Genomic DNA, 15,997 nt, shown 5'->3' on the forward strand with positions numbered 1-15,997 from the left:
TTTGCAGCTACATCTCTTCCCATGATTATCGTGAACTGTATGTCACATTTTAGATCATTCAATCAGATCTGTGTAAATCTGTTACAGCTATTCTGATTGCATTTGTAGGCTTTACTGCTTTTATATATGACCGTATATCGTACGACTTCGAGTATAAGATATGGTAAGCCATAATCAAGCTCTTGCAGGAGACGTGAAACCATTTGGAGCAATCATAAACAATGATAGGGCAGGTCAAACAAATAAAGAAGGGATAATGCATGCGATCTGGAACACAAGGGATGGATGTCAGTCAGGGCATTTCTGGAACAGTCAAGGCCTTCAACTATTCCATATGCCTATTTATATCGCGCTACAGAGCTCACGTGAACAACGTGTACACAGAGCCACAGGTCTCGTGTGGCACCCGATCGTCGGCTGCAAAGGTCATCTCGATAGCGCCGGCGGCGCTTGCGTCCTGCAAGCTCTTTAGATAAGGCTCGCCCCGAGATCTAGCCTTGTCTCGCGATTGAACGGCGCCGTGTGCATACCTCTATAGCGTCGGCTCACGCTATCAAGCGTCGGCGTTGCACATTGTTTGTCCCGCGGCAACAGCCTGCAGCGACGCCACGACGACGATCCGCTCTAGACGTCGGCGGCATGCCTTCTTCGTCGCCGTCTCTCCATTTGGCGTGCCGTCGCGGACAACGTGCAGTGGTGGTAGACTCCTGCTCGTAGACCGCCGAAATGCAACAAGACGCGGATAGACCCCAGCATGCAGTCGCCGAAGGGCTGCTGTCCGACAAGGACCCCAGCCCCGACGACGGTGCCGTGGACGGCGAAGCCAAAGACGAGTACGAGTGTGCCTTGGGCAAGTTCCGCGTACCCCTGTTCCAACGCCTGGTCACCCCAAAATGCTTCCTGCTTCTCTTCTGCATCCTGGGAATCCTCCAGAGCGCCTACCGGACTTACTTCATCGGCGTCCAGTCGACGGTGGAGCGCCGCTTCGCGATCCCGTCCAAGGCCATGGGGCTCGTGCTGACGGCAGAGAACATTAGCCCCGTGCTAGCTGTCATCGCCGGCTATTACAGCGGCGGTGAGAACTACAACCAGCCCCTGTGGCTCGTGTTCGGCATGCTGACGGTGGTGCTGAGCTGTGGACTCTGCGTGCTGCCGCATTTCGTGTTTGGCCCCGGGCTGCCCATGGCGCTGTCCCGGCTCGAGCCCCAGGATGCGCCCGCGGGGCCTGGACATGCTGGCGGCGCGCTGTGCGGGCAGGCGAGGGATGACGAGGACTGCCTGTCCAACATCAACCTGGAGGCCGACATCACGATATTCATCATGTTCATAGCGAACTTGCTCAACGGCTTCGGCTCGGCCACCTTCTACGTGATTGGCATGTCTTTCATGGACGATAACGTCAGGAGGAAGAACTCTCCGATGTACTTTGGTGAGTGGCCACGCGTGCTCTGGACGCGATGGCGGACCAGTTTAGTACATTGATCTCGAGATCATTATTCAGCGTGCCTGTATGGTTCAATTTTGCTTTTTTTACTTTTGCTTTTTTACATTTGCATTTTCATGTGCTGTACCGCAACCTGTGTGTTGATTGCAGCTGGACCGTTACAGTGGGGATGCTCAATGTCTCCTGCACAGCCCTGAAAACGTCTGACTCGCGTAGTTCGCCCACGTGTACAGAGATTAGCTGCTGTTGGAAACCACTGGCAGAAGCCAGTGGTTTCCATCTCATGGTTTTCGCGTTACGGAGATGATTGTTGCTCGTCGCCAACTGCGCAGGCCCCTGTGTAGGGGTGCCAGTACTAAAACAGCTTCCGTTAGCCGGTGGCTGATTTCTTTTTTCCAAACGCAACTTCCGTGAGTCTAACGCGCAAGCCAGCGAGGCAAGGAAATGAGTCATCATACATAGCCTCACGAATGATTTTGCCCCTGATATTATAGGAGCAAAACAGTTGTTCTGTTCCCCGAGATAACAGGAACCAGGAGGAGCAGTGAAAAGTTACTGGGACGGGGGCAGCGCAACACAGGACTCACGTCCGGTTTTTTCTCTCGCAAGGGCATCTGCGACGAATTAGTGCCAAACACAAGGTTACTGTTCAACTCAGGCCAATAATATATACTGTGCGTCAAGATTTTTGAAGACGTCTTTCAAATATTGAATTCTGTTGGAAAGTTGAGAATGTACCTGAAAGCAGTGGCATCAGCCTAGAGACCTATCAGTTGGTCTCTTGGAAATTAGCATAGAACCTTACCCAGAGTTTTCCACAGCGGTTATGGAAAGAAAAATGATAGACAGAGCGAGATAGAAAGCAAAGTGGCCAAGAGAGCGCAATCTAATAACGATTACACAGCGGAAATTAAGAAGGAAAAAGAATTTAGGTGGTACATGCGGTATGTAGAATAGAATAGAAGAACGGTGGTTTCTTAGGGTACAGAATGGATTCCTATAGGGAAAGCACGTAACATCTGGGCGGCCGTAGGCCAGGTCGGGAAATGAGGCTAGGAAACGTGCTGGAACATGGCGGTCGGCTGATGGCATAGCTCGGACAGGGTTAACCGAATGTCTAAGAGAACTTGCTCGGGGGCCAGTTGGTTTCGTCCATTACTGATTTTTAAGGCGCGAAAGCAGGATAAAACACGAAAGTAGACAACCGGACGTCGCTTCGTCCTGTTGTATACCTTCGTGTTTTGTCCTGTTTTCTTGCCTTAAAAATCAAGAATTAACTGGAAGTCACTGGGGACAAACTTCGTCCTGCAATGGACGTAGTGTGGTTGATGATGATGATGACGGTGTATAGTAGCAATGCAGAAAGCGAACGAAAGTTACATTTCAGTGGAAACCTTTCAGTCTCCCTACGCTGTGCATTCCAATTACTATAGAACGCCAAAGCTTGAGCGCGAAATGAATTGGAGAAAAATCCAAGCAATTCCCGTCGAGATAAGCAGAGATGGACCACAGCGTTTCAAATACAACGCGAAATTCACTTCGTTTGCAATTTGCGCGAGCAGACCTGCGCAGGAATCAGATGAAATATGTACACATTTTCTGTTGGGGGCCGAGTTCAACGGTGGTACTTAGTTTTTCTTCAGGCCTATATCTGTGAAACGACAAGGACACACCTTAACAGAACATTCCACACACACTGCTTCAACTTCTCTTTGTTTTTAAAGAAGTGAGTGACCCTTATCATTTGTTTTTATGCTTGACACATGATAACCTTAGTTGTTTGTGCCCCTGCAAACCAATGATACCCAACTTCCGCGCATACCTTTGATATCAGGTAGAGTTAAGTACGTCAGAAATTCTACATCATAAATCCAGAATGCACCGAGCTACATTGAAACACTTTAAAAACAAATAGCCGAAGACCGCAGATTGTTAGCCAAAATATTGTAGCGATAAGATCCACGTGCCGCAGCATAGCTCGTCATATTGTCACGAAAAATATCGAGCCCATTTTATATGAAAACAGTGGAAGCCCCAGTGGTGTGCAGAAAACACTACTCAGAAATATGAACATGTGTTCACGCACCGAATAAACGCAAACTGAAACACTAGGTAAAAGAAAAAGAAATTGAGATAAGGGACATACTCGAGAGCAGCGATAGAGAACGAGGCCAGGCATAAATGTCTGTGCACCTGCAGTAAAAAACTTTATGGAGCGCGATATTAGCGAAAAAAACAAATAAACTAAATTCATAGCCGCCCTTGCACGCAGCCCAATCCTGAGTGTGCGCATTACCCAGTGCACCATTAAACCTGAAGCGATCCGGCCTAAGCCCGAAGGAATGAATTTCTTTCGTAATATTCGCTTTTCACCGAATTTTAGGGTGTAGTCCCCTAGGTTGCGGCACCAACTTGATATAAATGTCACTCCAGATGCAAAATTACAGAGACCTCCTCACGAGACTCTAATTTTTCATACCGTCGTCAGTACATAGAATGTTAATTAGCTATATAGAAGCGATTTTTTCTCAGTTCCGAAAAAACAATCACAAAACTCCCTGCGAACACTCTGAAGCTGGGGCGCATTTATGGGCGAGTTTTTGGGAGGAGGGGGTAGGGGGGGGAGAATTTTATCCCGTTAGCACAATTCACTCCTGGAACATTCTTTTTGTAGGAAAAACAACATTACTGAAGTCAATGTGTTTTTATTTTCGTAGAAAGTTTTCGCCTTTTGTGCGGTGTCATTTTATAACCACCTCTGCGCCCCCAAACCCTCAGTACACTTGATCAGGTGCCTATCACACGGACGCCAGGTTCCTCGTAGTCCGTCAGGGCTGGTGGCGAGACCAGCGGTTGCAGCCTTATCGCACTTGCTTTTTGCAAGACGCAGCTGCGAGCGCCTCTCCCGCTGCTTTCGCCAGCGAAGTAGAGAGAGAGATGAGGGCCTGGGCTGACACAACAACCTAAAACTGTTTTCTTGTTCTCGCCACTTGTGTCTGTAGGAAGGGCAAGGGAAAGATGCCACGCGCCCGAGAGTCAAACGCAGCGCTTTCCTGCTTATCGAAGTTTTGTCGTCGGTGATGCTGGAACACTATAAAAGCTCCCTTTCTCCTCTTCCCTCTCTCCCTCCTTTTCTCCCCCTCTCGACGCCCTCCATCAGGGCTCGCCCTTGCCTTCTTGTGCGCCTATCCTTAGGGAGCAAGAAAAAAAAGATAAAAGAAAGAACACTGCTGTGTTGTCGCAATCCGCTATCTGGCTTCCGCTGTCTGGAGAAGCTTCTGCCCCGACCACGGGATCCCAGCCGCGGTAGCTATTCGCTCGGTCAGCGAGTAGCAGCTCGGCTGAGAAACATTGCGCTGGGTTTAACGCCCGAGAATGCCGGAGCAGGATGCCTCGGAAGAAGAAAAGAATGCTTGGCAACACGTCTTTATTATTATGCAGGGTTAGGATAAGAAAGAACCATCAGCCCGAAAGCGACATTGCCATGTGCCGGCTACGCACTCACTGATAGTAACGGAAGATGAAAATTGGCGGCGTATTGTCTTCTGCTGTTGACAAAATATGCGACAGCTGTGTCTTTACATGATGTTCCACCTAAGAGTGTGAGCAATTTTTAAAGACAGGCTTTTAGTTCATCAAGACAGTGGTTTAATTCATCAGATATAGCCAAGATGTGCTAGCTAGCAAATTGGATAACTAATTGAGTAGTTAACTTTTGAGCTATTACTTTCAGGCAGCTTGTTTATCGAGAGGCTTGGCATACCGTAAGTAATATCCGTATTAGTTTTCAGAATTTCAAAAATGCCATTCTCGTCGCCGCTGCAACGCAAGCGCTTACAGGACCGAAGCCGAAACCGCGCAACCAGGAAGAGCGCTAGCCACGCCTACGAGCGCGCGTCACACATTGCGGCTCCTGTCACATGCTCTCTGCCCGCTTGCAGTTTACAGTCGGCCACTGCGAAACGTGCACGCGACACCCGCACCACTGCGTGACGCGGGCTCGTAGGCGTGGCTAGCGCTCTGACGACTTACAACTTCCAAGTATGCTACAAGAACCCCAGCACCCGTTTTAGAAGCGAACCCGTTGGGCAGTTTACTTTTGACAGAGCCTATACTCTTCCGAGTGCTTATGAGTGAAATTACACCAGTGCTCAAGTTTTTGCGGGCAAGAAATATGTCGCGGAAGCCACGCATTTATAATCACGTTAAAACCCTTTACATTTAGCGCCCTCCTGTAGGACAAAGACAAAGCGCTTTTTTTTGAACCTACTTCACGCAGCGAGAGTTCGTGTACTCTCCGCCAGATGTCAGCCTGCAGGTTGAATTTCCGCCGCTTATTCACACATCGTGCTCACTGCTCCCGTTCTTTGCTCGGATCTTTTTAGGTACGATGTTTGCCCTTCGCCTCTTTGGGCCGTCCATGGGCTTCTTCTTGGCGTCGTATTGCCTGTCTCACCACGAGATACCATACGGTATGTATGCGCCCAGAAAGAATTAATTACTCGGTAACGACTATTTAGAATGCCGTTGACCAGACTGCATTCAACTGAGATTTTTGCCTCAATGTACTCATTCTCACTTGTCAGCACGCAACAGTCAACCTTAGGGGTCACAGATAAATATTCAGTGGCGCCCGCGCAATACCAACTTTCCAGTCAATATTATTTAACAAGGTATATTGATCGCCAGGTGAAACTGGAAAGCTTCAAAACCGTGATACTTTTTACCTGACAGTGTGTGGATATAGGCTAGGCTGTGCTAGATCACGTTGAAAAAAATACAGCATGTTGTGTGCCCTTTCTCACGTCCTGTGCACGTGCTACTTTGTCTTTATAAACTTTCTATGTTTTCTTTTCCTGAATTGATGTTGAAAATATGATTATATATGCGACCTGTTTTGTCATAGCTGCAGGTTCTTCCTATGGTCTTACCAATGTATACATTTACATAGTTTCGGCTGCTTGGAAAACGTCTTTTGAAACTGAATAGCGAAGTTCCTTCTTTATGGTTGTTACGAAGTACTCTTGAATCTGGATATTTTTGTCGAAATAACAACAGAAGCGAGAACAGAGCCGCGACAACGGCATTTTGTGTGCTCAAGCTCACACTTAAAGCTTTAACATCTTTGGAAGTTAAATAGTATGTATTATAACACAGATTTAACATTTTTTTCCCCGCTCACTTTGGGAAAATTTCTACTCTATACTACTTGAGCGTCTTTTCACTCTACATCGCCAACTAGCAGCGTCAATATGACGAAGGGATATCGCGCAGGCTCGCATTTTGGTGAAACTCATCGTCGCTTGTCAGTTCAGAAAAAATAAAAATAAATGCAGAAGCACTTGCTGGGCGCTATTCTGCAGAATTACTTTTCCATCGATTACCCTTAGAAACACGTGCATTCTGTCGGGGTTATCTTTTATTGTGCAATAATTCTTCCTCTGCCTCTTCCAAGCTTATCAGGATAATCCTGCCTACTGGGTCACGTATGAAGTGTACGCATGGGTGGTGTTTAATCTTATCTAGATCAGATAACCTCTCCAGTGGGGATGCAAAAAGTGGGTGGACATGTAATGTGCAGGCGCTGTAATTCATTTATTCGGTGAAAATGCCTTAGATTTACTTGCCTTGTAATACCAGCATGAAGGAACTACTACGTTTAATAAGCACAAAGAGCGGAACCAATGAGCTTTGGACATGCGTATCTTTCCCTGTTCCAATTCGCCAGTGGATCCGGGCATAATGAAGAGGGACCCACGCTGGATCGGTGCTTGGTGGCTGGGATACGCCTTCATCGGCATCCTGGTCATTGTCTTCTCCATACCCATGCTGTTCTTCCCCAGAAAGCTGTGGAAGACAAAACTGGGCGAGAACGACCACATCGTCAGCCTCGCCTCGGGAACGGCGGGCGTCGACACGGTCGGTTGGTACCTCTTGCTTCCTATTGTTCTTTCGATAGCGATCCCCAGTACCTTTTACATTTATTCTCGTCAGGTTTCACTGCATGTCTCTATTTCGTTTCATTTAATCTATGATACCCTCAAGGCCGTGACGCGTTGAGCTTTAATGACAGAAAAGGTCATTAAAGCTTAACTACGATCCTGAGACCTGGAATGTCAGGGCAACTAGATGCAGATATTCAGATGACATCCAAACCTTTGCAGGCTTCTGGAAAACACGCCTAGCAAGGAATACACTACGTTTTAAGCAAAACTAACAATTAATAAGGGGCCGTGGCCACTTGCTAACAGTTATGGTAATCATTTATTTATCTGGCGTGTGCTTAATTGGCAAGCTTCAGCTGCGAAGCGCGCTGGTCACTGTGCATATGCCAGTGTAACTTCCCTTTAAAGGGATCTTAAAATGTTTCTGAATATTGCCAGTAAATTTGTTCCCTGCGTCGATCGAATGCTTTTTAAGCGTTCACTTCTTGTATGGGTCCTTGCAAAGGAGCCGGCGTTCTACTATTAATTAATAAAACCACAGTTTAAAGGCTATCGTTCACCCCGTAGTGACTGCTTATGAAATTATTACTTGCCCTCGTGACGTCATGGGTACCAATGATGAAATGGCAAGCGACTGGCCGCCAGACGCTGCCATTCCCTGCAACCATGACGTCACGGGTACACTTCCGGTAACGGCGAAAGTAGCCCGCTCGTGTAGCTACGCGAGCTTCCCCAGCCGTGCGCGTACACGGTTCTGTCGCAGGCGCATCATTCTGTCAGTAGGCAGTCACCTGCCGTGTATTTAAGGAAGCGAACAAACCGGCCGTCATCGCGTGATGTATTCATAGACAGGGCATAGTCCAAACTTATTTTCTTATTTTTTTTACGCGTTGGTGTGAATCAGTTGAGGGGAGAGAGGAGGAGCGTTATTTTTGATCGCCGATGTCTTTGGTGATTAGCTGCTTCAAAAATTTTCGCGGTGCGGTGACCAGAAATGGAATACGTGATAGCTGGTCCGTGTTGCAAACCATGGTGAAAATCGTTTCATGGCCCCTTCAAGGCTGCAGAGGTATATGCGCACATCTGGGCGCGTTGCTCACCTCTCATTATTTAATCTGACTCCTTTCTTCCGGCAGAACTGAAAGAAGTCGTGAAGAGACTGCTGGGCAGCCCGCTGTTCCTCTGTCATGCCGCCGCCCTTGTGTTCACCGTTAACGGCCTCATGGGGTTCTTGCTTGCCACGCCAAAGTACATGGAGACCCAGTACCGGCGTTCGGCAGCCACGGCTAGCTTATTCTCAGGCAAGTGACCGAAGGCCATAACACTGCGAGGGCTTGTGTGGTCTCTCCTCAGGACCTGTATCCAACAATACCATGACAACTCGTTTGTAACACTCACACGGCTTCTTACCACAGATGTCCAGCGTTCCTCGTGTTTGGAATCACAGCTCATGATTTTTTTTATTTTTTAACTGAGAAGGCCAGTAAAATAACCAGTTTTCCCTCTGGCTAAGTGTCTGCTGTTTTCAGCTTGTAGTTTGTCTTTTACTACTGGAAAAAGCAATATTGTTTGTCGGAAGGTAGAATGTGACCTCTTCGCGAAATATCAACGTGATCGAGTTAGCGATATGGTCGAAAGAAGCACTACTCTTTGCTTCTCTCAGGGCGGCGCAACAGTCTCTGTATATGAGGAGAAGGTCGTCACTTAGACCCGCGGGGAGACCAAATGATTGGGAGCATATGGCCACGAGAGAAAGTGAGAGAGGCTTATGCAATTGCTGAAAAACCTGCGAAGAGCCACTTGCACAGGTGCGCTTTATTGAACAGAGCGTGACTTCGATATTAAAAAAAATTATAGGTGCTGTGATATATCTCACTAGAAGGTGGCCTGAATCGCCATAATATAGCAATACTTTTAAACCGATTCTAGGTAGGAAAAACTTTATTGAAAATGCCGGCAACCGACGGTTTGACGCGTCGTGACGTTGGCCAAGCGTCGACCCGGGGTTATGCCCTCCTCTGCACTACCCCCGTTCGGCCCGTTTGTGGTGGGTCGTGAGGCTTGTGCTTTTCGAGCGCACCCCGGGCAAACCGATGACTGGCCTCGGCGACAACGATGGCGTGGCGGTGCCTCAGCCAGTGACGTATAGAATCGGACTAGATTTGTTATACTGCTTGCTGGCCACTGCTAACAAGCTTTGGTTCTAGGCTCGGCGTCTCTGGTGACCATGTTGCTGGCCGTGCTGTTCAGCGGCCCCGTGGTGCGGAGGCTGAAGCCGAGCGCGGGCATTGTGTCCGCCTACATCCTCGTCGTGGACTTGCTGCTGCTGGCCTGCTTCGCTGCCTCTCTTCTGATGGGCTGCCAGCAGCTGAACATAGCCGGCACGGCGCTGCCCACCGGCGAGTGGGTGACCTCCTTCTCTGCGGGACCTTTCCAATAATGGCTCCCTGGGCGTCGCCATATTGCTCGCTGGGCTGTTGTGTGCCCTTGACGTCAGAATAGTAGGAGCGGCAGCGGAACCGGTATGCAACAGCCCAGAGCGTAGGTATTTCGGCATCTCCTTTGCGCGAGGGAAAGGTTCGCTGCCGCTTCCACTGTGATGACATCACGTGCACGCAGCCGCTCACCGATGAATATGGCGGCACCCAGGGAGAGCACGGGAACACCTTGCTCGAACCGCACTTCATACCGTGCGACGGTCTGAAATAAGTTGGAATTAGAGGAGATGTTCGATACGAAATAACACGTTCACGCACATATTTTACAAGCACTCTTAAATCATACACAGCCTTCATTAAGGCTTCTTGCATGGGCGTTTCCTGTCCGGCATCGCACCCATGGTCCAACGTCTAGGTCGGTCTATTCGCCTTTGTATCAACCTATTTTCCTCTGAGACGTGTGCGGGTGACAAGACGGCGACAGACAGATTAAAAGTCACTACTACGGTTAGTTCAGGGCTTGTATGGTTTCAGTGCAGCAGGTGGGACGAATAAAAGAGATAGTTGCAGTTGATAACTATTGTGGCGGATCGTGTGTATGGCAACGCTGATCCGCCAGGTCACAGATGTGTGTCTCAGATTCCCGATACTAATTAACATTGTCGTAACTACAGTGTAGCGATTGCCGACAGAATAACTGTCAGGCTAATCCCTCCAGTAACTTAAAATAACCTCAACGCAACTCAAACAAAGAAGAAACGCAGCGGTGACTGACACCTGAAATCTTATTGACAGGGCAACCGTTATCCCAGCTAAATGTAACAGTTTTAAAATAGACGGAGTGTTCTATAGGTAAATGAAACCAACTCAATGCTGTTGCCAGTCGCGTGGTGTATAGTCTGATCTATCTTTTTTCGTTTTGCAATGTTATTTAATTAGGACTAACCAGCTAACTTTTTAAATACTGGCTTCAGGCAAAAAGCGTCAATTTGAAAGTTGTGTATCAGCTTCGAAAACAGTTGGCTGAAACTTTTGCGACAAAGTACCGGTGAAGTATCTTTTTTACGGGCTCTTAAAGAGAGCGCGCAAAATACAAAATTTATAACGTGACACCGGTGCTACTTGAGCATTTACAAAGCTCCAACTTTACGGCCCCATCCCACAGCTCGCGCATTCATTTGGCGCTTCGCATTTCTGTGAATGCAGGTTGAACTTGGTCAACGAGTGCAACTCCAGATGCTCCTGCACCACGGACGTGTTCGAGCCAGTGTGCGGACCGGACGAAGAGACGAACTACTTCTCGCCCTGCTTCGCGGGGTGCCACAACTTCAACACGTCGGACGGGAATCAGGTGCATGGATTTTCTATATTTTTTGCTTGGAAAGGGGCCTCGGTGAGTCGAGTGTGATGCCGCGGTGGGCCGTGTTACCGCTGCACTACGATTACTTCGTTGCAATACATGAAGCATTGGAACTCTTCATCTTTTCATGCGGTAGTATCAGAAGACTAATGGGGCGGAAATGCGTCGTCGGTCACAGAATTCGCCCATTGGCTGGAGGACAGTGTCGTCAGGAGACCGAAATTAACGTCACTTCCGGTAAAGGCATCAAGAGCTTATAACGCTGTTGCATTACCAATATATAACATAAACGGGTGTCCCTGTGAATTTCACTTTATTTTTTTGCTGCTTCAAAATTAATATAATAGCAAAACTTATTTTGCCTTTGTATTACACTGACTTCGCAGAAATATATCGCCGGAGATGTCATATGTCATTCAGTGGGAAACATATTGTTCCATATTTCATGTCCGGCCATATTCTGCCATATTCGTCCATCAGATTTGGATACCAAAGCCGCTCGGTGCAAATTCCCGAGATGACAGGTCATTGCGCGACTGTGGCGCGACGAAGACCACACTTTGAATTTAAATGAACTGCAATTATAATTCTGTATAATTTCCATGCGCAGTATCTGTCATATATTGTTGGACACCTGAACCGCGCCGTAAGGGAAGGGATAAAGGATGGAGTGAAAGAAGAAAGGAAGAGAGAGGTGCCGTAGTGGAGGGCTCCGGAATAATTTCGACCACCTGGGGATCTGCACTGACATCGCACAGCACACGGGCGCCTTAGAGTTTTGCCTCCATAAAAACGCAGCCGCCGCGGTTGGCATAGTTTCCATCCAGCGTCCGCAATAGCTGGTGCTTGGTCTGAGCTCTTACTGTTGCTCAAAACGCTTTCAGTACGGAAGCACTATTAGCCTCCTATCCCGAAAAAATCCCACTGTTTGCGTGAAGCCTCTGAGGTGGTCACGAAAGGAACAGAAAGGCGCATAACTGGCTCCCTGGGTGAGTGGACACCTCAGTCGCGGTTTGAGCTACGTGGCGGTAGTGAGATAGTTGCGCTGCATGCGTTGGCGTTGTGGCAGAAACGCGGCACTGGAGCAATAGGCCAGCCCCGCTGCGGTGGCTCAGTGGTTAGGACGCTCGACTACTGATCCGGAGTTCCCGGGCTCGAACCCGACCGCGGCGACTGCGTTTTTATGGAGGAAAAACGCTAAGGCGCCCGTGTGCTGTGCGATTTCAGTGCACGTTAAAGATCCCCAGGTGGTCGAAATTATTCCGGAGCCCTCCACTACGGCACCTCTCTCTTCCTTTCTTCTTTCACTCCCTCCTTTATCCCTTCCCTTACGGCGCGGTTCAGGTGTCCAACGATATATGAGACAGATACTGCGCCATTTCCTTTCCCCCGAAAACCAATTATTATTATTATTATTAGCAATAGGCCGCCGGCGTTCATTGGGTTCACTGGCCTTGGAATTAGTAGACTCCGTTCATTTTGAGGAAAGGGAAGACCCATATCTGGCTCCTTGGGTCAGAGGACACCTCAGTCGCGCTTTGATGTGTGTACGTGGTGGTGATGTCTACCTACAAACTGAAAAAAAAAATTGAAAATTGATGTTTGAGGCAAGAAAATGGCGCAGTATATGTCTCACATCTCCGTGGACACCTGAAACCTCCCCGTGATGGAAGGGATGAAGGAGGGAGTGGAAGAAAGGAAGAAAGATGTGCCGTAGTGGAGGGCTCCGGAATAATTTCGACCACCTGGCCGTCTTTAACGTGCACTGACATCACACAGCACACGGGCGCCTTTTGCATTTCGCCTCCACCGAAACGCGGCCGCCGCAACCGCGTTCGAACCTTCTACCTGCAAAAAAACCGTGCTTTCGTACAATATTTCGTGCTTAGCAATGCTAAACCGCTGGCCATTTTTTTTCCTGCTAAATTATTAGTGCGCGGTGGTGGCTTAGGTAGAGTTTAGGTGCAAGGGGGATCAGCCTCACAGTGGTCTGTCGTCAATTGCTTGGCCTCTGTATAGGTGGTGTTACTCCGTGAGTAATGTCTGGGTTTCTTTCGTGAGTCGAAAATCGGAATTTCGTGAAACTCCTTCACTGTTCGCTTTTCTCCTCGGTTGTTTGCAGAATGGAAAAGAAAAATAAATTGCTAGCATCAGTTTTGTTGCCATATAAGCCAAGTTAAGTCAACGCAGTGTTTACTACATCACAGGCGTCGTATTCTTTTTACAGCGAAAAGCTCTACTCTCCGCATTCAACGCTCAAGGTCAAAATCGCTTGACAATGAATGACCTTCAACCAGGAAGAGGGGCAAATGTGTGGCTGTGACGTCAGATCACGTGCCTCGCTCGCCGGTGAACCGCAGCTGCGCTCGCTTCTCGGCGCTGCCTCGAGCCTTGAGTAACAGCTAAGCCACCGTTCGCCGAATCACGTGCTCAGAGTGGAGAGGGACAAATTAAAAAAAAAATTGTAGGCGGTTTAGCTCTCGTTAAACCAGGAGTGACGCGATAGCTACAGCCGGCTGAGTGGAACTTGCTCAGTTGAATTGCAAAACCAGTCTTTCGCCACTCCATTTCGCTGGGCGTTTCTTCTTTATCTTCGTCCCACCATAGAGTTTATTACTATTAACTAGAGGGAAAGTTGGCGTCCCGCCTATGGGAGTTTGCATGGAGCTTCCTCGAGACCACCTGTGCCACCATGGGCGCTGTAAGCATAATGGGGCGGAGAGATACCGACTGCAGAACTGCAACTTTTGGCCAAAAAATAACAAAAGATACGAACGTTCTTCGATAATTAACGTCCTCTCATTCAATATTCTCTCTATAAATCGCAATAAACGATCAGAAAAGCTTGTAAATGCATATTTTGCTCAAAATAAGCGCTGGCTTGCTCTCCTATTGGCCAAGCATTGCAGACCACAAGAGCCAATATTTCGTGCTTAACAGGCGAATTTTTTAAAAAAGAAATATGTTGTCGATTCAAGATTTTAAAAGGTTTTCCACAGCATTCCAGGAAACAAAAACCTTTCATTGGCGGCGTGTGGTGTTGCGTTTTCGCTACTATGGCTTTTGCGCACTACTTTTACGCCAAAGTCGTCTGCGCGCGGAGCGCGCCGTAGATACGGAATGGAACATCTTAGTAACGCCACTTTGTGTTCCTGAAAAAAACCTACTGTCCTGCACCAAGTAGCTCATCACCCCATGATGCTTTGCGCACCCATGAAGGAACAGGTGCAGTGCCGCCAGCTTTCCCTCTAGTTAATAGTAAGAAACTCTATGCGTCTCACTTGACACGTCGCATGCGCACAGCTGCGGCAGCTCGGTTTCGCCGGCGCGCCGTGCCGCCGGCAGCAGCAGCTGCTCCGCACCACGTGGCTGGTCACGTGACCAACCACGTGACGAACCAGGTGATCAGCCACGGCGCAGCGCCGCCGGCAGCTGCTCCGCACCACGTGACAACGTGGCGGCGGCGCCGCGCTGAAGGCTCGAAATACTACCGTAATGTAGCTATCGCTACAAAAGTGGCTGTCTGGCAAAGCCTCACTAGACGACATCATGACTGAACAGCGTGTCGGGCCCTCGCGGCAACCCGCCGTGGTAGCTCAGGGGTTAGGGCGCTCGGCTACTGATCCGGACTACCCTGGTTCGAACCCCGGGCGGTCGAAATTATTCCGGAGCCCCCACTACGCTGCCTCTTTCTTTCTTCTTCTCAGTCCCTCCTTTATCCCTTCCCTTACGGCGCGGTTCAAGTGTCAGCCGATATGTGAGGCAGATACTGCGCCATTTCCTTTCCCCAAAAACCGTTTGTGGAGTTCGCTGACCGTTCTTCGAAGACTGAGAAAGGCCGCGCCAGTGTCGGCGCCGCGTACCGCATCAAAGGGAGCCGTCTGGTCCCTATTTCCTCCGGCTTGCAGCGGACGTCCTTGTTTACCCGCGCCGCCTCGGGCATAATCCGCCTTGAAAAAGCCTAACCAGTTACAGCTGTCGACATGTGTGCGTCGTCAAGTGGTGACGAGACTTCGGCGATGCGGGAGAGATACAGCTGGGTGGGGACCGAGTGCTGGGTGACCAGGAAACGGATTATTCCCTTAACGACTGTGTTCTCTCTGTTGCTGTCAACAACCTGAGTCATTGCCTCGTCGGCACATGTTTCTAGCATCTGTGGTGCCGTGGGTGGCGTGGGGAACGGAAGTCGCATTTGTGTTGTTTGTGTGGTTATTTGAAACCTCCTTCCCAAATGTTTTAATCAGAACTTTTCCCCAATCTCTGATCAGTGGGCGGACCTTATTTTCCTTTCCCTAACCACTGAATGGCGAGATGGGTCGTTTGTTATCTTATTGGTTGCTGTCCCCGCTAAGGGCGGAGACAGAGGGTTTAAAACCAAGCGCTCTGGGTTGAGCGGGGGCTGAATTCGTCTGATCCACGATTTAGGGCCGTTGTACGATCGTTTCGGAGCGCCTTCCGCCTCGTCCGCTTCGCGAGCGGGCCTGGCGGATCCGCCTCGTTCGGCGAACGGATGGAAAGTTGGTCAACTTCAACTTTCTGGCGGACGAGCGCATCCGGCCGGGGACCGGATTGCAGCTATTGGCTGCTTTTCCCGTGACGTCAGTGACGTCTCGAGCCCATCCGCCCTCCTCCTCGGTTCTGCCCTGCCGGGGCAAGATGGCCATCCGTCGACTGAACTGGGGAGCGCGGCCTTGGCAGTGGCAGCGATGTCGCGAAGCATATTATATTGGACACATCTTGATATTTATTACCAGTGTTCAGAGCGACTGCAAACTTCGCCGCGTTCAGCAGTGGCGAGCGATAGTTCCAC

General features: G+C 49.1%; 1 protein-coding gene across 1 annotated transcript in view; it reads left to right on the forward strand.

Moving 5' to 3' along the window:
- Positions 1–581: 581 nt before the first annotated feature.
- LOC144098581 (solute carrier organic anion transporter family member 74D-like) overlaps positions 582–15,997 on the forward strand; it is a 29,825-nt gene continuing 14,409 nt past the window's right edge. Inside the window, exons 1-6 of the mRNA XM_077631343.1 lie at positions 582–1,429; positions 5,830–5,916; positions 7,173–7,367; positions 8,526–8,690; positions 9,597–9,792; positions 11,034–11,178. Coding sequence (XP_077487469.1) covers positions 727–1,429; positions 5,830–5,916; positions 7,173–7,367; positions 8,526–8,690; positions 9,597–9,792; positions 11,034–11,178 — 1,491 coding nt within the window. The 5' untranslated portion in view covers positions 582–726. The remainder of the gene's footprint in view (positions 1,430–5,829; positions 5,917–7,172; positions 7,368–8,525; positions 8,691–9,596; positions 9,793–11,033; positions 11,179–15,997) is intronic.

The sequence above is a fragment of the Amblyomma americanum genome, chromosome 7, assembly GCF_052857255.1.
Source record: "Amblyomma americanum isolate KBUSLIRL-KWMA chromosome 7, ASM5285725v1, whole genome shotgun sequence".
Taxonomy (NCBI): domain Eukaryota; kingdom Metazoa; phylum Arthropoda; class Arachnida; order Ixodida; family Ixodidae; genus Amblyomma; species Amblyomma americanum.